The sequence below is a fragment of the Marmota flaviventris genome, chromosome 3, assembly GCF_047511675.1.
Source record: "Marmota flaviventris isolate mMarFla1 chromosome 3, mMarFla1.hap1, whole genome shotgun sequence".
Classification (NCBI taxonomy): Eukaryota; Metazoa; Chordata; class Mammalia; order Rodentia; family Sciuridae; genus Marmota; species Marmota flaviventris.
Window position 1 is genome coordinate 97,341,560 of NC_092500.1, and position 26,130 is coordinate 97,367,689.

At 34.1% G+C, this 26,130-nt stretch overlaps 1 protein-coding gene across 3 annotated transcripts in view; it reads left to right on the forward strand.

Moving 5' to 3' along the window:
• Lrp6 (LDL receptor related protein 6) overlaps positions 1–26,130 on the forward strand; it is a 190,762-nt gene that overhangs the window by 126,014 nt on the left and 38,618 nt on the right. For all 3 annotated transcript variants that reach the window (XM_071610133.1, XM_027955944.2, XM_071610134.1), the window contains exons 16-20: positions 6,428–6,637; positions 8,865–8,990; positions 19,733–19,969; positions 21,993–22,103; positions 25,680–25,910. In XM_071610133.1, coding sequence (XP_071466234.1) covers positions 6,428–6,637; positions 8,865–8,990; positions 19,733–19,969; positions 21,993–22,103; positions 25,680–25,910 — 915 coding nt within the window. The remainder of the gene's footprint in view (positions 1–6,427; positions 6,638–8,864; positions 8,991–19,732; positions 19,970–21,992; positions 22,104–25,679; positions 25,911–26,130) is intronic.

Consider the following 26,130-nt stretch of genomic DNA (forward strand, 5'->3'; position numbering starts at 1 on the left):
AAAAAAGTGTGTGTGTGTGTATCCATATATATAAATAAACATCCATGAACATAATTTTTTATATATACAAACATAATAATCTAAAATGTGGTTTTCTTGTTTTGTTTTGGGTGTTACTGGGGATTGAACCCAGGGCCTCACACATGCTAGGCAAGTGCTCTACCACTGAGCTACATCTCCAGCCCTTTTTATTTTATTTTAAGACAGGTTCTCACTCAGTTATTCAGGCTGGCCTTGAACTTGGTTTTCTCCTGCCACTGCCTCCTGAGTAGCAGAAATTACAGGTGTGTACCATTGCTCCCAGCCAGAAGTGTGGTTACAAATGTCATCAATATACTCTAAAAATCTTCAGGACAGTCTCATAACCTACAGGAGAAAGATCTAGATGTACACTTAATTTGGTATAAATTGATATTTGCCTTTTACAAACTTAACTTGACCTTTACATTCCTCATATTTTAACCAAATTAAATCATTCTTTACTTTTAAGGTATACTTTAATTTCTCATTTCTCTGTAGTCCTCTATGATCATATTTACTTCATCTACCCTAATTTCTTATATCTTAACATTTTATGCAACCTTACTAGTGATTAGGGAAATTAATTTAAAATAATACACTTTGTCTATCAGAGTGACAAAACTTTGTTAAAGTTGATTGTAGTTAACATTGGTCAGAATGCTAGAAAATAACATATTCTCAAATGGTTTAGTGAAAATGGGAATAGGTAGAACCTTATGGAGGGTAATTTGCCAATAATTATCAGCATTTAAAACAAGCATTCCTTTTGATTCCTGGCAGTTTCCTTTTTAAACGGGTGTCTTAGAGAAATATAAACCCAAGTGTACAGAGGCATTCATGAATACCATTTGTAATCATTTTTCATGGAGAAACTTTCTACTATATCAGTGTATAGAATATTATAGTCCTTTAAAAGATTAAGGTAGATCTGCGTGCACTGATGTAGAGGATGATTTTTAAAACAAATTACGCAACAGTGTTTATTAAGATCCAATTTTGTTTAGAATTTAAAACTATATAGTATGTATGCATGTACCCCCTGCCACACTCACACACTACACACACACACACACACACACACACATATATATCAGTAAGAAATAAGGGCATGTCTGTATGTTCAGTTTGAAATATGTAAACAAATATATCTTAAGAAAGGTCTGGAATGTTTGCATATTAAAATGTGAAGAGTATTGTATTATATGAAATTTTTTATTTCTGAATACATTTGTAATTTTAAAAAAAAAGCAATAAATAAAAAACAAATTCTGGCCAGGTGTGTTGGCACATGCCTGTAATCCCAGCAGTTCTGGAGGCAGAGGCAAGAGGATTGCAAGTTCAAAGCTAGCCTCAGCAACTTAGTGAGGCACTCAGGAGATGAGTGAAACTCTGTCTCAAAATAAAAAAATTTTTAAAAAGGACTTGGGGATGTGGCACAGAGGTTAAGTGCCCCTGGTTTCAATCCCTGATATCAAAAAAACAAAATTCAAAACAAAACAATTTTGTCCTTTCTTTAGGTACCAGAGTCCCCCTTTGCTTTCTCTGATTCTGAGTATTCATATATATAGTTACACAGGTGTTTTCACATGTCTGGCATGGTATATCCTTTCCCTGATCTGATTTTCCTATGTCTCTTATATTACCTCTGTTTTGTATAATAATTGTTTATATCCATGTTTCAGCTCTTTTATTAGTATTGAAGATATGTTCCCACACCCTTGCCTTTTCTTTCTCTTCTTTTATGATGTTTGGTTTTTGTTATTAAAGTAATGCATGTTCAAGCTGGGCTCCGTAGCGCACCCTTGTAATCCCAGCGGCTTGGGAGGCTGAGGCAGGATAATCGCTAGTTCAAAGCCAACCTCATCAAAAGCAAGGCACTAAGCAACTCAGTGAGACCCTGTCTCTAAATAAAATACAAAGTAGGGCTGGGGATGCGGCTTAGTGGTCGGATGCCCCTGAGTTCAGTCCTCAGTATAAAAAAAAAAAAAAGTAATATTAAATATTTTTATTAAAGAAAGTTTGGGAAATAACTTCTGATAATCAAGAGATTATCTGATACACTATTATTATTAACTTTAGTCTTCAGTGAGTTAACTTCTATTTTCTTTTATTGTTTTTTTCAAACATTTTTTATTGGTGCATTAGAGGTATACATAATGATGGTATTTGCACACAGTATAACTTGGCTAATATCACCCCCCCCCCCTTCTGTTCTTTCTGTTCTTCTCCTTCTCTATCCCAGAGGTAACTTTTGATGGTTTTTTTTTTTTTTTTTGCCATGCATGTTTTGAGGTGTTTGTGTTTATTTTACTATACACACACACACACACATATTTATTTATTTTTTCATTTTGTAATATAAATAGTCCCATCATGTATTCTTTATAGGTTGCTTTTTTTTTCAGGAAAATTATGATTTTGAGATGATCCATGTTTATCCACACCTCTGTTGTTTATTTTCAATGCCTAAATAGCATTTTATTGTGTGACTTTATTCTGTTGTCTGTTTTGCTATTCAAACTGTCTAAAAAAAAATTTTTTTTTTTTTGCCATAAAATACAGTGCTGCAGGGGATTGGGGATGTAGCTCATGGGTAAGGTGGTTGCCTAGCGTAAGTGAGGCTGAATTCAATCCCTAGCACCAAAAAAAGGGAAAAAACAAAACAGTACTATAGTAAATGTCCCTGTGCACACATGTAAACATTTCTCTAAGGCCTAATATTATTAGTAGAATTTCTAAAATATAATGTGGACATACATGTGTATGTGTATCTGTATATGTCTATTAACAGGTATAGATTAATCTCCAGTGTGATTATATCAATTTGAAGTTTGTATTAGCAATATATGAGAGCTGCTACTCCAGAATCTGGTTATTGTCAGACTTACAGATTTTTGCCAGTCTAATAAATTTAAAAGATATATTACATTAATAAAAATTTTTATTATCCTGTTTCTGGTGAGGTTTAACAAAATCTCATGTTTTTATTGGTAATTCACATTTCTTTTATGAATTTGCTGTTCATAGCCTCTGCTCATTTTAATTTTCCCTTTTCTATTTTTTTGAGACAATATCTCCCTAAGTTTCTCTGGCTGGCCTTGAACTTGTAATCCTCCTGCCTCAGGCTCCAGAATTGCTGGTACTACAGGCATGCACCACTGTGCCCAGCTGCCATTTTTCTGTTTTAGATTTCTAGAAATTCTTTATGTATTCAAATTATTAATTTATTATTAGTAACATATGTATTGGAGAATTAGCATGTTTAATAAATTTAATCTTTTTATCCATGACCATGAGAATCCTTCCTTTATTTTGGTCTTATTTAATAGCTTTTAGTACTTTTTCATAGTTTTTTCTGTAGTGATCTTATACTTTATTTGCAGACATATAGGAGTCTTCTCTTACTTACAAGGAACCAAGTTTTTTTTTTTTTAATCTATTTGTCAAATTGGTTTTTCAACACCATTGACTAAATAATCCATCTTTTCTGTTCTGTTTTACAACTTTTATTATATATAAGATTCTTATTTATCCACTAGTCTTGTCTTTTTAGTTCTGTTGCATGAATGTATTCTCTTGAATAGATCTACAGTCTTCCCCCTTCTCCTTAGAGGATATGTTCCATGATCCCCCAGTGAATGCCTGAAACTTGGATAGTACCAAACACCATGCTATTTATTTCCTATATGCCCTGTAGCATAGTCAGAGAGTACTAGAGTTAATCTCTCTTTCCATATTTTATGCCCTGTACCTCCTTTACATCTTGTACTTTGGGCCACTATTAAGCAAAAGCAATGTTTTTTGAACACAAGCACTATGATACTGAGATAGTTTTATATAAAGAGATGACTACCAAGTGACTAAAGGTAGATAGCTTATATTGATAATGTTGAACTTTCTTGGCTATAAATATTTTTTTCTCCTATTATACATCTCTTTTTCTTCTGCTTTCTTGGAGAGCTTTTTAAATTTGTCACCCAACTTTCTTACTAAAAAAACAAATTTTTTAAAATTTTCCAGTATCGTGTTTAATTTGCAAAGTCTGGTTTGTTTTGTTTTTTTCCCTCTGAGTGCTCTGCCCTCAAAGCATCCTGTTCTTTAGGGTTATAATGGCTGATTTATTTATTTTCTTCTGCTTTTAATTGTGTCTTTGTCTTTTATTTCAATTTTAAAATTAGTTTCAATTTTATTTTTTTAGTTGTCAATGGACTTTTATTTTCTGTATTTATATGTGGTGCTGAGAATTGAACCCAGTGCCTCACACGTGTTAGGCAAGCACTCTGCATCTGAGCTACAACCCCAGCCAGTTTCAATTTTAATACAGAGGTTTTCTTTAAATATTTGGTGATCCTTAGTTGTCTGTTTAATATTAGGCACTGAAAATGCTGACTTAGGCTTGCATATGCTTTGATTACAATGGCTTTCTTCTAGAGGCCTGGAATTCTAATGGGACTCATAGGCAAAACTGTCTGAAGTTATTTTCTTTAGTGTATTTCAGGGTTTGTTTGTTTTTTTTTGTTTTTTTTTTTTTTTTTGTTGTTGTTGTTCTTTAGTTAATAGTTTTTCCTATAGAAAATTCTTCCAGTCTTTTGTATTAGGATAAAAGTGGGCTGCTTAGGCTGGGCGTGATGTTGCAGTGGCTCAGGAGACTGAGGCAGGAGGTTCACCAATTCAAAGCTAGTGTCAGCAACTTTGTGAGGCCCTAAGCAACTCAATGAGAACTTGCCTCTAAATAAAATATAAAAAGGAGTCTGGGGATGTGGCTCAGTGGTTAAGTGCCCCTGAGTCCAATTTCTGGTACCTAAAAAAACGAAGAAGTGGGCTGCCTAGTGTTTTTGAAAGATGTTGGGAATGGTATTATCATTAGAAAGTAGATTTTTTAAAAAGTGATTCCCTTGTGATAATCCATTTATGGCACTAACTTTTTGCCTTTGCCTGGTATATTAAGGTCTCGTTATTTTTAGTCTTCTGCAGACTAAGGGAGGATTTCCAGGAGCTATTTAACTTGAACATATTTTCAGTTAATACTTTTTTTCTAGCCCCAACCATATAAATCCTCCCTTTGCTGCATTCTAAAATACCTGGTGCTTCCAGATCCTCAGGATGGTTTTATGCATTGTTTTTGTTTATCACTACCAGTTTAGTATTAGGAGAGAGCACAAGTAACCTTGTTCTTAATCTATTTGCCTTGGATATGAATGTTGACTTAAGTAATGCCTGCCTGTCTGGTTTTCTCACTATTCTCCATTTATTAAAATTTAGCATTGTGCTTGCCTCTTTCCTGGAGCTCTCCTTGTTATTCTTAAAATATAAGCTAATGTCTTTCTTTAACTGAACTCATTAATTAGAAATCATGAAATATGAAGAAAGGGAATCTTATTTGTTTATTTATTTTGAGTGAGAGAGAAACTACGAATAAATGAATGGGTTATGTCAACTCAGATGTCAGCCTCCTCTGTGGAAGAACTTTCACACTGTCAAGCAATAAAACAAGTTGATTCTTCATAGTCTAAATAGTTCTGTGTTTTGGATGTTATAGGAATAATTCTTGTCTTGGGGTGAGACTTGACCCAGTGAGTCAGTCTTCTTTCTGTGTTCTGAGAAGCCAGGTGTTCTTCATAAATGGTCTCTCCAAGTAGGGTGTGTCAAGCACAAAACTGGGCTCACCACCACTGCTTGATTTAAAGAAATGTCACTTTTATCTGTTTTAGAGTTTTCATAAAACTAAGTTTGAAAAATAGACTCTACTGAAATAAAAATAAGCTGCTCTAAATTCTTTCTACGTTTCTATAAACTAGACTATTTACTGACTATTGGGCTCCCTCTCTCTTTTTTCCCCCTCCCTTTATTGTGGTACTTGGTAATGAACCCAGGGATGCTCTACCTCTGAGCTATATCCCCAGCCCTTTTTATTTTTATTTTTGTTTTATTTCATTTTATTTTATTTAGTTGTAGTTGGACACAATATCTTTATTTTATTTATTTATATGTGGTACTGAGGATTAAACCCAAGGCCTCGCACATGCTAGGCGAGCACTTTACTGCTGAGCTACAATCCCAGCCCTGCCCCCCTTTTTATTTTTTAATGTAAGACAGGGTTTCACTAAGTTGCCCTGGCTGACCTTAAACCTGTGATCCTTCTGCTTCAGCCTCCTGAGTAGCTGGGATCACAGGTGTATGTATACCTGTACCCAGCTTACTATTTATTCTTGATAGCACATTAATGATTTATTACCTGTTTTCTGATGTGTGTATATATACTCAGCAGGATTTTTAAGCTTTGTGGTAAAGAGCTCATGCTTTCCTTTCCCATACTTTTAGAGTCTAACTGATATTCATTAAATAATTGTTGAAAGTATGATTTGACCAAATTAATCATTGTTGTTGAATGTTCTCCTTTTCCAAGGTGCCAACAGGATAGTGTTAGAAGACTCCAATATCTTGCAGCCTGTGGGACTAACTGTGTTTGAAAACTGGCTCTATTGGATTGATAAGCAGCAGCAAATGATTGAAAAAATTGACATGACAGGTCGAGAGGGCAGAACCAAAGTCCAGGCTCGAATTGCTCAGCTTAGTGACATTCATGCAGTAAAGGAGTTGAACCTTCAGGAATACAGTAAGTGCTGATCGACTAATGCTAATTGGAGGACTTGTTTGTGTTGTAAGAAACTAAGATACACTTTTATGTCTTCTTGGACTCTTTTATCTTTAAGATTTTTATATACTTTTAGTTTTGCCATTAAAAAAAAAAAATCTTCTTTCTTTTAAAGCTTTATGTCAAACTCATCTGGAATCTTTTCCAAATGATTAATCATTTCCTTGTAAAGCAGGAATAGGAGAAAATCACGTTCATGCTCATTTGAAAAATTTTGTGCTGGGGTGTAGCTCAGTGGTACACTTGCCTAGTATGCATGAAGTCCTGGGTTTCATCTTCAGCAACACACAAAACACACACAAAGACTAAGTATTAACTCTGCTTATCATGACTTTTCTTTATCTCCCTCAGTCACTTAGAGACACTGGTAGTATTAACATTTATTTATCTTTTCCTCCTTGCCCTTACGGTTTGAATGAAGTAAAAAATTATATAATGATTAATTAATATGCTTACTGTGGATTAATAATATTCTTAAGCAAAAGCAAAATAAACTACAATTAGTATATAAACATAGAGAAAACTTTAATCAGTAAGTGCTTGTTTACTTTTTCCTCAGATAAAATTTTTTAATTCCCAACATAGAAAAATAGTTATGATTTTTAAATTTTTTTTTAAAACTTTGGAAAATGACTAAGCATCTTGGCTTAATTTCTTTTTAATGCATGTATATAACCAAAAGTGCCCTCATAGCAGTCACTAACAGGTCTTACACTAATGTTTAGTGGAATACTAGAGTCAGAACCATTATAACTTCTTACCTCCTCAGCCTAGTGCTTTCCAGTGGAATTGAAGCATGAAAAGAGAATGAGGGAATGAGAATGCCATTCCTTTTTCATTTCAAATGTTCATTAGGTTGTCACCATTCATCAATTTAGATATAAAATTAAAGATATTTGAAAATTAGAAAGAATTGTTTGTCATTTTATGTTATAACTTGGATTGGGCTTTTAATAGAAATAAGATAGTAATGACAATACCTGCATCATTCAGTTGATAAATGAATATTTGTATTTGCAGAAAATCTCAATGGATTTTTTTTAGAAATTCAGCAAAGAGTATCTTCTTTATATAACTTAATATATTTTGGTTTTATCTTTAGGAAAACATATCTTAAAATTTCTAATAACATAAGACCATGAGATTTTTGTTAATCAAAAGTGTTGGAATTAAAAGTTGAGAGACATTGCTGTATAGGTTGTATTTTCTAATATAATAAGTGATGTCTCTTTTGGACAGTCTTTTTCATAGATGGCTGCTTTTATCTACCTCATCAGCACAAACTGAAGCACAACACATGTTATTGTAGATGAGAGTTGAATAGTAAATTATGGTACATTAGATGCTGTTTTGGGTTTTTTGTTTTTGTTTTTGTGTGTGTGTGATGACAAAGGTCAAGTTGCTTGTAAAACAAGCTAAATAGAAAATTCAGAGCAATTATTATTTTTTTTAAGAAAGAGAGAAAGAAAAAATTAATATTTATTTTTTAGTTTTCGGTGGACACAACATCTTTATTTTTATGTGGTGCTGAGGATCAAACCCAGCGCCTCACGCATGCCAGGCTAGTGCGCTACTGCTTGAGCCACATCCCCAGCCCAGAACAATTATTTTTTAAAATATAATTTGTGAAACAGATTTCAAAATGTTTTACCTATGTTTTGTTTCTCTTACTTTGCCCAAATATGAGGAAATTTGACATTTGTAATATTGTAGGTTATCCTTTGCAATTAACCAAGCAGTCATTTTATCTGTCTCTGAATGGTTCAGTTCCATGTAATCTTCAGTTTTTCCTTCTAATAACTTAATTCTTAGTGGATTCCTCACTAAAATATACCTTTTAAGTGAAATCATTTTATCTTTTGAAAAAATGAAGTTTCTGAGATAAGATGTTTAGAAATAGAATAATATCCAGGTCTCAGTGGTCTCCTAACAATGTTCCTAGTTCCAATGATTAGCTTTTCTTATATACAGAATTAACATAAGCCTATAATATTGTGTTGTAAAAATATTTTTAAGTGTGTGTGTGTGTATAAAAAATAGTAACAGTGGTTAGATATAAATATATTCTTGTAGGTATGGGGATGGAGTGAGAAATTATGTTGTGTGGAAGTAAAGTCCAAGCTGATTTTACATTTGGGTTTCATGTAGTTCATAAATAATTGATTTTTATAATTGTCCCCTTTTCCAGGACAGCATCCTTGTGCCCAGGATAATGGTGGCTGTTCCCATATTTGTCTTGTAAAAGGAGATGGCACTACAAGGTGCTCTTGCCCCATGCACTTGGTTCTGCTTCAAGATGAGCTGTCTTGTGGAGGTAAATACATCATAATTTTCTTGTGGAAGCTTAAATGTCACTGTATTTATTATCTTGGTTTTAGCCTTCTATGATTAGGGACTGAAGTTAACCTTTCTCCTAAATTAATTGGTTATTTGTGTTCCATTCATCTGCATTGTATTACTTTTTTAATTATTTTCTCCCTCTCCTCATCCCCTCATCCCCCATCCTTCCATCCCCCCATTCACTAAAAGCCATTTCTATGAGTTTGACTTTTACACTCCATATATAAGTGAAATTATGTGATATTTGCCTTTCTTTGCCTTATTTCACTTAGCATTATGCTGTCCAGGTTTATTTGTTGTTGTAAAGATAGCATTTCCTTCTTTTTAAAGGCTAAATAGTATTTCATTGCATATATATTTACCACATTTTCAGCCTGTGAATGAGTATATTTCTAATAATATAGTAGCTTCCGTATCTCCCCAGGTGTTGCAAGATAAATTAATATGACTTGTTGTAATCTATATCCACTGAATTCTGGATTCTGTCAGTTTCAGTATTATTGTTGAGATACCATCTGGTGAAAAGAATGCTCTTTTGTTCTATCCATCAGTAGTTTGCTATTTTTCTTATTTACCTAGCTAATAATAATAATAAAATAATAATTACAATCATATTTTTTAAACTATCAAGAGTATAGTGATTAAAATAAATAAATAAAAAGAGTATAGTGATTATATTGTGAAATTTGTTTAATCACAAGGTATAACAGATTGGTACATTTCTTCATTAAATCATAATATAGCAATATCATACACCATAATAACATTCTTACCCTTAATTCAGAAATCGTCCTCTTGGGGATAGTTCTCAGTTAATTCAACTAAAGGAAAAAGACTGTGTCATGTTGTTACTTACAGTGACAGAAATTTTGAACAATCTAATTTCTATTGTTTGGGAAATTCTTAAATAAAATAACTGAGTTCATGCAGCTTCTAAGGGCTGTGATCATGAAGCTGATGCAAAAATGTATTTGGCTCAAGTGGAGACTACTCAAATGTTGTAGATCAACAGTAGAGCATTTGCCTACCATGTGTGAAGCCTGTGATCCCCTAGTACCTCAAATGAAAGAAAAAGATAAGTGTTTTCTTCTATGATAACAATTACATAAAATATATATATCTGTAAGTCAAGATTTAAAGCTAACATACACTCAAAATTATAAAAATTGTTGATAAAGTCGGATTACAAGTAAATTTTATTTTTCTAACTTTTTCCCCCAACTCTTTAGCAAAAGCTTTTTATTATGAGTCAAAGTGTGAACAATTTTTTACTATATACAAGCTTATTATATAAAAAATCTGCCCCAATCTGTTCAGATTTATCAGTTTAGATAATATTGAGAATTTCTCCCGGGTGGGCATGGTGATGCATGCCTCTAAGTTATCCCAGCAGCCTGGGAGGCTGAGGCAGGAGGATCACAAGTTCAAAGACAACCTCGGCAATTTAGCAAGGCCCTAAGCAACTTAGGGAGACCCTTTCTTTAAATAAAATACAAAAAAGGGCTGGGGATGTGACTCAGTGGTTGAGTGCCCCTAATTTCAATCCCCAGTGCCAAAACCAAAAACAACTCCAATTATTTTAATGACTATCTGGTATATTTTAATCTACCCCATTTTTTTTTTATAACACAAGAGTCATAAAAATAGCATGTTTTTCAAGCTCTTACTGGGTATAAAGAAACATTCCAGTAGCTTACATCTATTAAATTGTGTAGTAGGAGCTTAGTAGGTAAAAGTAAAAATTACTGCGAGTGTTATTCTTCCAATTTTGTTTTGACTTATTATTTTTAAAAAAATTTCAATAGCTTACCAATCTTGTAGCCTTATTAGAAGCTAATGTAGTTATTCTCACATAACTTGCTTTAATGAGTCCAAAATTGTCTTAATGATTACTGTTTCCTTCCATACAATTGTTTATGTTTTCAGCCTTTTATTGATGATTTAAATTGTAACATTGAATAAAGGTCAACTATTGTTGTTTACGAGTATACATATTAGAATCACTTTTTCCTGTCTTTTGATTTATGATAGACCCTTAGAATTTTACTTAGCATTGTCAATGAGAGAAATGTATAATTACTGAGAATCTGGAGTCAGATTATTTATCAAGGCCTATATATTATTTGAAAGGCTAATATGATTAATATTTTAATACTATATAGACCATCAGTCATAGGCACAGTAATTTTTTCCAGATAATTCATTCATTATATTCTGAGGACAAATTCATCATTCTCATCAAGGCATATGTGATTACTGTAGGGTTTTGTTTGTTTGTTTGTTTTGTACCTGGGATTGAATACAGGGCACTTAACTATTAAGATACATTCCCAGCCCTTATTTATTTATTTTTAAATTTTGAGACAGGGTCTCACTAATTTGCTTAGGGCATTGCTAAGTTGCTGAGCCTGGCCTCAAACTGATGATCCTCCTGTGTCAGCCTTGAGCTGCTGGGATTACTGACATGAGCCACCATGCCTGGCTTGTGAGGTTTTTAATCATTAATTTAATTCAAGGCAACATTTATACATACACTCAGTCTCTGTACAGAGGTTATATGTAACAACTAATGTTAAGAACCACTTCCATTCCTCTGGTTTTGCTTCTTGTGCAGATTGACCGTGACCTTCTGTCTCTTTCCTCATTCCTTCTTTATTCCTCTCCCTATAGAAAGTAGTGAAGTATTTGTTATTCGTTGACAAAGATCTCACAGCCATTGATCCATATTTTTGAATTAGCAAAGCTATCTGTTGAACATACTAGCCCTGGGGATTAATTTTGTTATTTCCTTGCCGCAGTCTGGCTGGGCACAAAATCATGAGCCACTCACAGCCTTGTAGATTCAAACAGCAATTCTTTATTCCCGAACTCACACCGGCACTCTACACACGTTCTGGGGCATTTCCTCTCTGCCCATTCAAGGTAGTTATCCTAGGTAGTATGTATGTTTAGCAGAGTTTCAGTTGGGTGAGTTTATCAAGTTCTTTGGCCTGGAAACAAAAGCTGTGTTCTACGATTAGTTTTATCAGTATTGAAGTCAATACTATCTTCCCATCAGACTGTCTTCCATGTCTTATTATTCATTTCATTCTAAATTCAGGACAAGGGGGAAAAAACCAAAGTGATTTATTGCTTTCTCCACATCCAGCAATTTCAATTATTTGAAAAGCTTTCTTGATGAAATTTCTGGGAATCTGCCACCCTATAGCCATGTACCTAAGAGAACCCACTTCACTACATTACTCTGTGAATAGCTGGCACTAGGTTTTCTAAATGGTTGTTCTGGGTTTTGTGTGAAGGATCTACACATACGCTAGTATTTGATTCTTATACTGTCCATCCTTATAAATGAACTCATTTATAAGTTCACCTAATTTATCATCTTCATATCAAAACAGAAGTAGATCAGATGTTACACAATAATAGGCAGGTATTACTCCTGGTGTTTCTTTCTGTGGATGGCATTGTGAAATATAATCAAATAGATATTGAGTATACTGTGTCTGTGTCACTTCGTCTCTCACACATAAATACATTCTGAACTACTTAACTATTGCACTGCTTGGGCTGGAGTTGTGGTATGAGGCACTAGGTTCAGGTCTCAGCACCATATATAAATGAATAAAACAAAGGTCCATCAACAATTAACAATACATATAAAATAATATTTCACTGCTTAATAAAACTCTTTGTGGGAGAGAGTTATTTTTTTCTCAGCTGAAACAATAGCCATGATAATGACAAAGCTATATAGGGGAACATCTGGGAACTCAGAAATTTTTCTGAGTGGTAGTTAAATTGGTATTGATAACTTTGTGACATTTTACCAAGCTGTACAACTTATTATTTATTTAATCATCAATGTGTATGACACACCACAAAGAAGCTACTCTAAAAAGTCATACCATAGTGAACAATGAGACTTCAAATAGTGTGTGAAATTTAAATTTGAAATCTAATTGTCCCTTTTAAATATCTTGACTTATAAAAAGAATGGAGCTTCTGTTTTTACTGGATATTTTATCCACTAGAATGTAATAACATAGAGTTCCTGTATTCTTAAACACTTACATTTGATAAAACATTAAAAAGTAATCACAAAGAGCCAGCCAGTGGCTCTGAGGGCTGAGGCAGGAGGATCACAAGTTCAAAGCCAGGCTTAGTTACTTAGCAATTTCTTTCTCAAAATGAAAATGGCTAGGGATGTTGCTCGGTGGTTAAGTGCCCCTGGGTTCAATCTTGGTACCAAAATAAAAATAATTACAAATGATGACAATGACTTGATGTCTCCTGAAAATGTTTGTCAAAAATGTTAATCTACACAGAAACAAAAAGACTGTACTTGTGATCATAACTCTGTTAAACTATTTACATATTTTATTATGGAAAAAAATTGACCATAATTTACCTTTAGTAGAATTTGCCATGATTTATTAGCCACAAAAATGCAACTCTAAAAAAAACTGAAGGAAATGTTATAAGAAAAAAATAGATCATAGTCTGACTGGGGTTGAGGCTCAGTGGTAGAGCACTTGCCTCGCATGTGTGAGGCACTGGGTTCGATTCTCAGCACCGCATATAAATAAATAAAATAAAGGTCCATTTATTTTTAAAAAATATATCATAGAATAAAAGATTGTTCAGAAAGATTTCAAGTACCTGATCTTGGAAATGTGGCTAAGAAAGGTTAAAATTTACAGTATGCATCACAAATAATTATTCATTTAGTATAATTTTTTTGTAATTAGTCAATGTTTTTTTTTTTGCTTTAATGTATATAGATATGTTTTCTTTATTTTTACAAAGCATTTATTCTTTTACAATTTGAAATAGAAATGTCGTAGGTACATCAGTAAATGAAAGTCAGTTTGTAAATAATCACAAAATGTAATACTAAGTGTGATGGTTATTTTTATGTGTCAACATGGTCAGACCATGATACCTAGATAGTGGTCATACATTCTGAATATTTCTGTGAAGGCATTTTTGGATGAGATAAACTGGAGATAAAATTACTGGATTTTAATCCACTCCACAATGAGGGTTAGCCACACTTAAATAGTTGAAGGCCTGAATAGATTAAAAGGCTGACCCCACCCAAGGAACAATAAAATTCTGCCACTAGTCTGCATTCAGGGTTCATCTGCAGCAACAGTTCATTTTGTTCATCAACATACTGCCTTTGTTCACTGGACCCAATTGGAGTAGTTTTCTGAGTTTTCAGCCTGCTAATTTCCCCCACCAGATTCTGGACTCACTAAACCTCCATAATCCTGTGACAGTTCTTTAAAATAATCTAACTATTTAATTCATCTGTTTGTATATATAATCATCCTATTGGTTTTCTTTTTTCTTTGTCCTTTTTAGTTATACATGGCAGTAGAATGTATTTTGACATATCATACATATGGAGTATAATTTCCCATTTTTAGGGTTGTATCATACATATGGAGTATAACTTCCCATTTTTGTGGTTGTACATGATGTGGAGATACACTGGTCATGTATTCATACATGAACATAAGAGAGTATAATGTCTGATCCATTATACTGTCTTTCCTATTTCTATCCCCGCTCCCTGCCCTTCTTTCCCCTTGTCTAATCCAGTGAACTTCAAACACTCCCCCACCTCCCTATCCTCGATAATTGTGGGTCAGCAACCGCATTTCAGAGAGAACATTCATCCTTTGGGGTTTTTGGAATTGGCTTATTTCTGACAGACTGCAGTAGCATCCATTTACTTGCAAATGCCGTAATTTCTTTCTTCTTTATGTTTGAGTAATATTCCGTTGTGTATATGTACCACATTTTCTTTATCCATTCATCTGTTGAAGAGCACCTAGTTTGTTTCCTATTGGTTTTCTTTTTCTGGGGAACCCTGACTGATTACTAAGAATTAGGAATTTATCATAATTTTCTCAAAAAAGGTAATATTTGAGTAATCAGGCAAGGCAAGAGTATTCTGTGGAGCTTCAGACTATTATCTCAGTTTTACATTCTGCCACAGCATGCCCAGAGAAAGAAGTCTGTCAAGGGGGCTTCCCATGTCCCAAGTCCTCAGGGCTGTGTTTTGGAGGCTTGACTGTCTTTTACCTCCAGGCTTCCTTGATTTCAGAGGTTTAGCCCATGATTGGCAGAGTCTATTGCTGTGGGCCTTAGGTGAGGCAGAACATCATGGCCGAAGGGTGTGGTGGGGGAAAGCTACTCAGCTTATGGTGGCTGGAAAGCAGAGAGCTCAGTTTTTTAAAATGTAAGTAATGCATGTATTGATTAGCAGCCACAGGTGTTAGTTTTAAACTATAGGGATTTGAAGAACTTCAAGATAGAGTATAATCAAGCCAAAGTGTAATTAAGCTGGGCTTGGTGGCACATGCCTGTGATCCCAGTGGCTTGGGAGGCTGAGACAGGAGGACCACAAGTCTGAGGCCAACCTGAGCAGTTTACCAAGACCCTGAACAACTGAGTGAGACCTTGTCTCAAAATTTAAAACAAAACAAAACAAAACATAAAAAGGGCTGGAGATGTAGCTCAAAAGTAATCAGAGGGCCACCCATGTATGGTAGAAATTAAGCTCTGCTATTTGGGGGAGGGAAAAAAAAAAAAAAAGCAAATACTGCACAATAATGTGAATCTATTTAATGCCACTGAACTATATATTTTGAAATGGTTAAATTGGTAAATGTTATGTCACGTATGTTTCACTGCAACAAAAACAACAAAATCATAGGTTTCCATATCAGAGTGCCTGTTACTTTAAAAGTCAAATCCTAGAAAAAGTTCCTTTATGTTAATAACAGATAAAACTGAATCAAGGATCTCAACTTCCAGTTAGAAAGGGGCTTTTGTTTTCATTTTTCATTTGTAGTTATTTTAATGTGTATATTGAATTGGATAATTAATACGTTTTGGAAAAGTGTACAACTATGATACCAACACCCAAATCAAAATATAGAATTTTGCCATTGAGAAAAATACTCTCACGCTAGAGCTTGTGTCTCATAGCAGAGCGCTTGCCTAGCATGGGCAAGGCCCTTGGTTAAGTCTCTAATGCTGCAAAAATAAGTTAATACCTTCATGTCCCTTTCTTATCTTCTTCCATAAGTAACCACTGTTGTGATTTCTAGCTCCATAGACTAGTTTTGCCTTTCCTTGGGCAATGGAATTATTATATGTAACTTTTTTGTGTCTAGGTTTCCTGCATAGTATATTTTAAGAGTACATAAAATTTGAGTATAGTACAGTGTATTGGTAATTTATGTTTTCTATTTCTGTATAGTACATTATACAATACCCAATTTATTACTCTCCTCGGAGGCATTTAAATTGTTTTCAATTTTGGATTATTTAGACTGAAACTGCAATGAAAATTTGTATGCAAATATTTTTGTAATTTAGTATTGATTTTATAGTGGAGATAAAGATAAAATCTAAATTCCTCTACTTCACTCTTAAAACATTGTTTCATCTGAACCTGTCTTAACCTCTCCATCTCATTTTGTATTTCTTCTCAACTTGCTTACTCTTCAATATTTTTGTTTGACTGTTTTGAGGTTGAGAACCACTGTGGAATGTTCTTTTTTGATTTGCTTCTGTGGCTTTTCTTCTGATATTTCAGGGATATATTTCTCTTCTTGCATGTATCCTAAATCTTACTTGTGTCTCAGCAGAGTGCTTGCCTATCATCCGGTCTCCTGGAAATCTACAAAAACTTTGCCAGCTGTTGTTGTCTCCTCTTTTTTGAAATTACAGCACTTGTTACCACAGTTTTCATGACATACACTTCAGAGTAATGCTATCAGTTTTATGTTTATTAGTTCCTATCTAAAACCAAATTCAAAACTATTTTAGGACATGGATCATATTTTATGTATTTTTAATTCACTGTATGGTCTACCGTAGTTGCTGAATACAAAATAGGTTCTTAGAAAAGAATTCTTGAGATTTTCCAGGTAAAATGTTTACCTATAATCTGTAATATTCTGTTTTAAAGATAGAGTTTTCTGATTCATGGTCACATAATAAAGTTGTGTGTTTCCTAGAAAACTTAACAGATAAGTTTTAAAGAAATGTGCTAGAAATAAGGGCATAGCCTTCTTATCGCTCACTCTTTTTTTTAATCATCCATTATTTTATAAGAAGCTCTCTGACCTTGGTCAGTCACTTAGCTCCACTTAGTTTCCTCATTTATAAAAACAAGGAAATTTAGCTTTAATTTCTGCACTTAAACTATTAGTTCTTGGTATATTTTTACATTTTAAAAAAATGAGGGGCTGGGGTTGTGGCTCAGTGATAGAGCACTTGCCTAGCATGTGTGAGGCACTGGGTTTGATCCTCAGCACCACATAAAAATAAATAAAATAAAGGTATTGTGTTCAGCTACAACTAAAAAAAATTGTTTTAAAAAATTGAGGACCCTAGAGAGGTTGTTTTTGTATGTTGTGTTTATATTTACTGTACCAGAATTTAAAACTAAGAACTTTAAAATCTATTAAAAGTAATAATAATAAACCTTTATATGCTTTTAAATCAAAGATTAAAAAATTAACTTTTTAAGGCAAAATAATTTTGGTGAGAAGTTTTATGTTTTTGTCTTTTTAAAATTGGACGAGATTCTAATGTCTACTGTGCATTTATTCTGTTGTGATGTGTAGTTTTGATCTAAATACATGAATAAAATATTAGTCTTACAACAGATACATAGTTGGAAGAATAGACTACAACAATAGCCTTTTCATATAATTATGGATATTTATCTGGGATTCTATACCAAATCTTTACAAGTGATAGCTTCCTTTAGGTTTAGTTGCAGTGCAGAATTTGAAACCATTATCAATTAACTTTTAATGATCTGTTATATTAAAATGAACTGATCTGACTGGGTAAGGTAGCACACATCTGTAGTCCATGCTACACAGAAGACTAAAGCAGGAAGACTTCTTGAGCCCAGGAGTTTGGGCAACATAGCAAGACACTTTAAACAAACAAACAAAAAAGCATAGATGTATTTTGTACTCTGAATGGATGTATGGATATTTTTACCTAGGCATGACTTTATACCTTGATCATTTGGAAATATTAGAATTTCATTAAAAAATTCCCGGTCTTCAGATTTTGACCCATTTTGACCCATTTTACCATATGATATCAAAAAAATAACATTTGTTAGTTGGGTATGGTGACACATGCCTATAATCCCAGAACTTGGAAAGCTGAAGCAAGAGGATCAAAGTTCAAGGCCAACCATGGCAATTTAGCAAGACCCATCTCAAGATAGATAAATAGACAGGTAGAGGATGAAAGGATGGACAGATAGATTTAAAAAAAGAAAAAAAAAAAAAAAAGATGGCTAGAGATGGAGCTCGAATATAGAGGACTCCTGGGTTTGGTCCCCAGTAACACACAAACACACATACACACAAACAAATCACATTTGTTAATATTACCACCAGTCTCATCAGAAAAAAGGTACTGGGAATCTGTCAAGATAAAAGTGTTGTATAGATACAAGTTTTTCAAAATGTAATTTCAATTAGAAATTAAGTTGGAGGTTGGTGATTATAGTGATTTAATGTAATTTGCCACAAATATTAGAAAGAAACAGGCTCATTTGGTTCATTTTAAAAAAAATTCTCGCCTAATAACCAAATGTAATTAGCTATAGTTTTATCAGTTACTCTTTCAAGTAAAAGTATTCCATTTTGATTTGTGCTTACAATTTGAGAAAGGCTTTTCCCCTAGAAACTGTTATGCTTATGTTTGCAACATGAGCTTTTTGGTTATTTCCAGTTCATCAAATGGTATTGAAGAGACATGCACTCAGAATTTGATTTTACCACAAGAATGGGTTCCTAATTAGAATAAGTTATACTCCATGTATGTATAATATGTCAAAATATACTCTACTGTCATGTATATCTATAAAGAACAAATAAAAGATATTAATAAATTTAATATTTTTATTGATTCTTCACAAACATTTTTCCCTCAAGTACTGGATATTAAGCCCAGAAATATTCTACCTCTGAGCAACAATTTATTTTGAGTCAGGGTGTCACAGAGTTGCCCAGGAATTTAACAATCTTCCTGTCTCGACTTCTCAAGTAACTGGGATTACAGAGGTGCACAACAATGCCTAGCTCATCACAAACCTTCTTAAGTGAAACTGGCTTTTTTTTTTTTTTTTTTAGCTTAAACTGTGGGTTCGTGGCTATGTAGAGTACAGTAACTGCCAGTATAACTTGGTGCAATTGCCTTGAGTCTGCCAAGATACCAACAGTTTCACCATTCCTTTTGTAGCATCTGTGCAAATGTAGTGAAAAAAGCAAATGACACTTAGAACTATTGCTAAAATAGTTCTAGCATAGCATATCCACTGAAGAGGTGTCAGGGATCCTGAGGAGACCATGGACCACTCTAGAACCTCAGAGCTAGGAAAGTTATTAGTTCTAGGCTAACTTTAAAATGTTTGGAGGGCTAGGAATATAGGTCAGTGGTGCAGTGATTGCCTAGTATGCATAAGGCCCTGGGTTCAAGTTTAAGCAGCACAAATAATAGAAAAATTTTTTTAAAGTTGGAGGTTGGTGATTATAGTGATTTTCCTAGGTTATGTTTGAAATCATAAAGTGCTTTGTATATGTTAATTATTAAATGAATTCATTTGAGTATAGATGTTTGACTTTTGCTGTGCTTTTGTTTCTCCTCCTTTTTCATTTGAAGAACCCCCAACATGTTCTCCTCAGCAGTTTACTTGTTTCACTGGGGAAATTGACTGTATCCCTGTGGCTTGGCGGTGTGATGGGTTTACTGAATGTGAAGACCACAGTGATGAACTCAATTGTCCTGTATGCTCAGAGTCCCAGTTCCAATGTGCCAGTGGGCAGTGTATTGATGGTGCCCTCCGATGCAATGGAGATGCAAATTGCCAGGATAAATCAGATGAGAAGAATTGTGAAGGTAATCAAACTTCTCAGAAAATTCTTTTTCCATCAAGTTGTTTAAAATTCATTGCAGGGCTGGGGTTGTGGCTCAGTGGTATAGAGTGCTCACATAGCATGCATGAGGCATGGGGTTTGATCCTCAGCACCACATAAATATAAAATAAAGACATTGTGTTGGGCTGGGATTATGGCTTAGCAGTAGAGTTTTCGCCTAGCACATTTGAGGCCCTGGGTTCGATCCTCAGCACCATATAAAAATAAGTAAAATAAAGGTATTGTGTCCAACTACAACTTAAAAACAATTTTAAAAAAACATATTGTACTGCTACATCGATGTTCATAGCAGCACAATTCACAATAGCAAGACTGTGGAACCAACCTAGATGCCCTTCAATAGATGAATGGATAAAAAAAATGTGGCATATATACACAATGGAGTATTACTCTGCATTAAAAAATGACAAAATCATAGAATTTACAGGGAAATGGATGGCATTAGAGCAGATTATGCTAAGTGAAGCTAGCCAATCCCTAAAAAACAAATGCCAAATGTCTTCTTTGATATAAGGAGAGTAACTAAGAACAGAGTAGGGTCGAAGAGCATGAGAAGATGATTAACATTAAACAGGGATGAGAGGTGGGAGGGAAAGGGAGAGAGAAGGGAAATTGCATGGAAATGGAAGGAGACCCTCAGAGTTATACAAAAGTACATACAAGAGGAAGTGAGGGGAAAGGGAAAAATAATACAAGGGGGACAAATGAATGTCAGTAGAGGGGGCAGAGAGAGAAGAGGGGAGGGGAGGGGAGGGGAGGGGGGATAGTAGAGGATAGGAAAGGCAGCAGAACACAACAGACACTAGTATGGCAATATGTAAATCAATGGATGTGTAACTGATGTGATTCTGCAATCTGTATATGGGGTAAAAATGGGAGTTCATAACCCACTTGAATCAAAGTGTGAAATATGATATATCAAGAACTATGTAATGTTTTGAACAGCCAACAATAAAAAAAATAAATAAATAAAAAATAAAAAAAAATATTGTGTCCACTTGAAACTAAAAAAACAAATATTAAAAAAATCCAGTGTAAATACTGGTGGTAGATTTTGGGGTGTTTCTAGTATGTTTGAACATACCATGAACATAATACCATGTTCCAAATAACTTGAATTCATTTCATACGCATAAGGTTTTACTGATTAATAAATGTGTTTAGTCAGTTTTTTCTAACTTTAATGAAATACCTAAGGCTGGGTAATTTTAGAAAAAGGTTTATTTAGCTCATAATTCTAGAGGTTCAAGGGTATGGTGCTGGCATATCAGTTGGGTGAAGGTGGCAGGTGGCAGCACAATAGAGGAGTACTTGTGAGAAAAAAAAAATCACATCCCAAAATAGGAAGCCAGAGCAAGGAGAGGGGCCAGATTTGTTCTCATAACAACCTGTCTGGAGCACTAACTCAAAGTTCCATGCCAGCTACCTTAATCCATTCTGAGGACAAGGCCCCAGTGACATCCTAAATAGGCTCCTCAAGGTTCCTCCACCTCAACACCATGTCATACTGAAGACCATGCTGCTAACATGTACATGAATCTTTTGAGGACATACTCAAACCTTATCCAGTCTATAAGCTCTGAAAATTGAGAAATGGAACCAAAATATTAGGCTCTGACTATTTTAAAAATAGTCTCTGTGAACCCTGATTTCATAGATTTACTTACTGCAATCTAAATTTTTTTTTCCTCTCTTTCCCTCACTAGCCTTACACAGTACAAATAAGTTCTCTAGAATTCTCCAGGGTAAACAAGGAAAATTTATTGCAGTGAAAGGAATTTAAAGAACAAAGTAAGAAATTTCCTGTTGGGTTCCGTTTCTGCCATTCTTTTCTTTGTATCAATGGGAATCCCCAGAAAACATTTAGAGTATGTGTAAAAGTTTAATGCATTTTTCATTTGTATTCAGAAAGCACCTTTGAACTCTTGCCAAAATTTGGCTTTACATAATGCTAAAAATAAGAAAACTATTTGCATTTTTTCCAGTGCTTTGTTTAATTGATCAGTTTCGCTGTGCCAATGGTCAGTGCATTGGAAAGCATAAGAAATGTGATCATAATGTGGATTGCAGTGATAAATCTGATGAACTGGATTGCTGTAAGTAGGAATAAAACTTTATTTATAATTTACTCTCAAGGGAAAACTTGAAAACCTTTAAAATACTTTTCCATTTTCCTTATATGTTTATTATCAAGATTTTCTTATTAAGTACTAATATTAAGCTCGTTATATGTGCCAGGATTTCTTTGTTTTGTTTTTAATAATTTCTTTTTTTTAAATATTTATTCCTAAGTTTTAGATGGACACAATATCCTTATTTTACATTTATGTGGTACTGAGGATCAAACCCAGTGCCTCGTGCATGCTAGGTGAGCATTCTGCCACTGAGCCACAACCCCAGCCCTTTAATAATTTCTTAAAGATAGCAATCTTCTGGTCTAGTTTTTTGTAGCTCAGTGGTAGAGCACTTGCCTAGGATGTGTGAGGCCCTGGGTTTGATCACACCACATAATAATAAGTGAACAAAATAAAGGTGTAGTGTCCATCTACAACTAAAAAATATATATATATATATATATATAAAAGAACAATTTTCTTATGCACAAAAATATTCACAGAAGTATTTCATAAAGCACCAGGAATGAATAAGCATAGTTGTGCCACAACTAAAAAATCATAAACATCTCTAATAATTTAGATAGGATGAAATGTTAGTGGTCTCAACTTAGTTACTGAACATTATTCCCTGCTTAACCGTTGACCATTGTTTCTCTAAGTGTTTCCACCAGGTTTTCAATGGCTAGAAAAATTTAAGAGTTTTTTAAAATGCAGCCTGAGGATGCTTAAACATTCCTGGAGACTTAGAGACCCTTGGCTAAACAGCCTGTAGTTTCTTCAAGGTTCATTACTGTTAACTAATGCTGTAACATGTGTCTATCTCAAATCAATAAAAGTTCAAGTGGAATGTTTATTAAGACTTTTAGAATCTACTCATTGATTCAATAATGATTTACTGCCCTGTGCTGAGAATACATTGTACCTGCAGCAAGGTTCCCAGAGTTGTCTCTATTGCCTAGGCAATATTCCACTCACAATGGAGAATCATTGAAAATTCTAAGAAAAGGATCTGCATGACTACATAAATCAATAAATACATAAAGGCATTATTAGATATGATATTTCAGGTATATTGGAGGTTATAAGATTGTAGGCAGGGGGCTGGGGATGTGGCTCAAGCGGTAGCGTGCTCGCCTGGCATGCGTGCGGCCCGGGTTCAATCCTCAGCACCACATACAAACAAAGATGTTGTGTCCGCCAAATACTAAAAAATAAATATTAAAATTCTCTCTCTCTCTCCCTCTCTCTAAAAAAAAAAAGATTGTAGGCAGGGAAGTCATTTAGGTTGGTTGTTTTCAGACTGCTTTGGATTACATCAAGAGGAATACAAAGATGTGATTATATGCATAAACAAAAGTGTCACACAGCAGTATGAACCCATATGATGTCAACTGAATCCCAATATTTTCTTTCTTTCTTTTTTTTTAAATGCTGCTTGCAACCCACTAAATTGTTTTTATCATCTACTAATGACTTGTAGTCTGTAATTTAAAAGTGCTTAAGAGGTAGTTTAGACAGAAGATAAGATCTAAATCAAAAACAGGAGCAGTGGTGTTAAAAGAAGGAATAGATTTCAGAGTTATTTTAGAATTGGAATAAAAAGGATTTGGTAACCACCTAGATATAGCTGACAAGTTTAAGATGATCCATGGATACCTTATTGAGTGGAGTCATTAACTAAGATAAATAGCAGGAACTGAAAACTGAAATACTGAACCCTATCCTGGATGTAGGTGTGATGTTTAGTTGATGAAATGTTTTTTGTTAATTTATTTTTGTTTTTAATTTAGCCTAAATGCCTTTAGGTAGACATGCACTTCACAGCTTGCCACAGGCCCCATCACTCTTCATTGTCCTGTATTACACTGTTTCTTTCATTTGTGATCTGTTTCACCTCTGGAATGTGAGAGAAACAACAAATAGTAGTAATGGTGAATTCATTTTGGGATATGTTTGCATTAAAGATAACCATGGGATATCCCATTGAAGCTATTAGGAAATTGTTGATATATGGCTCTATGGCTCAGGAGGATCTGGCATTCTTTATTTTATTGATAATAATTAAAGCTGTGGCAATAGACAAAATCTCCTAGGAGAGTAGATAGAGGAGGAAAATATTAGGTGATAGATCTCAAGTAAACAAAATTGACAGGAATGAAACAACCAAAAAAAAAAAACGGAGAAAAAGAATAATCAGAAATAATAAAACTGGAAGAGTGGTGTCTTTGAAGGATATTGATTGATCAGACATTTTTGAGAAAAAAACAGGATCCAGCATTATTGAATGTGTAGAGGGGTCAGTGAGATGAAGTTTAAAGAGAATGGCAAATGGAGGAACTTTGACCTTTCTTACAGCAGTTTTTAGTGCTGTGGCGAGGGTAGAAGCCTGAATTCGGTGAGTTACACATATCCCAGAGCCTAGAAATGGGGGTGGTGGATTTAAATAATTTTTTTCTTAAAGCTTGACATTGGAAAGGAATACCAAGGTTCTAGAAATGAATAAAAAAGGTGGGATTGCTGCTTAGCAATTATGTGCCTCAGATTCCACAGACTAAATTTGTAACAGATAGTCCCTATATATTATATAACTTAGTGCTATCATTTTCACCTTATTTCTTTGATATAATCTATATAAATTAGCTGTGTGTTTGGGGGATTCACAGTAAGGTGAAGCAGAAGAAAAAAAATTTAAAGGATCTACAGCTGTGAAATATAAGTTAACTAGTCAGAATGGAAGCATTTTCCCTCTAAATAGAAACCCTTCTAAATTTGATAAGTACATTTGCTCTTTCTGTCTACCTCTGATGTTGATATACTCTGCGTTTAAAAAAAAAAAAAAGCCCTCTCCTTCTTACAGGCTTCTTAAAGGGATCCAGGGAAGGTGAATATCCTGGGCAGAATTCTTCTCTAGTGCTCTAGCTTTTCTCTGTGAATCCTCTAGTAATTGGGTATCAGAGACCTATGTTTCTTGCCTTTAGGCAACTAGACATAGACAGCCTGAGGATAGCAGCTTATTGTCTCTGGGAACCCAGTATCATCTGTAGTTTCTAATTTTCCTTCAGTAGGCCTAAATGTCATCATTAAAACCTAAACTCCAGCATGTGCTCAGAGCTGTTTTGGGCTTCTTCAGCATTCCAAGTCAAAACATTTGATGACTTTTCTAGGTCCATCCCTTCTGGCATATAATGTTGAAATTCCAAAAGAAACTGTAGGTTTTTATGATACATAGAAAAAAGTCACTTTTATCTGTTTATGAATTTAAAGCTTCATAATGTTTAAATTTATATTTGCCATCTTTGTTTCTGTCAGTTTATAGTTATACTTACCAATCTATTTTATTTCTGTCTTCACTTAATGTGGTTCATTTTGATTCCTAATGATGACATTCTTATTTTCATGGAGCATGATATATATATACGGATTCATAAAAGAAAAATATGTGAGTTGTATTCATTAATTTTATAGTTTCACATTGTTAATAAACCCTCTTTTTATTTGCTATTTTGAATATACAGTTATTTTTCTATTAGATAACTACAATATTCTCCATTTTAGATCCAACTGAAGAGCCAGCACCACAGGCCACTAACACAGTTGGTTCAGTTATTGGAGTAATTGTTACCATTTTTGTGTCTGGAACAATATACTTTATCTGCCAGAGGATGTTGTGTCCACGTATGAAGGGAGATGGGGAAACTATGACTAATGACTATGTGGTTCATGGACCAGCTTCTGTGCCTCTTGGTTATGTGCCACACCCAAGTTCTCTGTCAGGATCTCTTCCAGGTGAGTTAAGACTGATCCATGAAAGTCAAGTCTTAGATCCTGGCAAGATTATTAAGTCTCTTTTGTGGAAACAGAATGTTACCTAGGTTTTCTTTGAAACTAGATTATTTGGGGTTTTAAAAAAATTATAAGAACAATGTTCTTGTTTACTTCTTGCACATTCTCTTTTACACAAAGAGTTTGGTAGAAATTTGCAAAGGATATAAAGCAAATATATCTG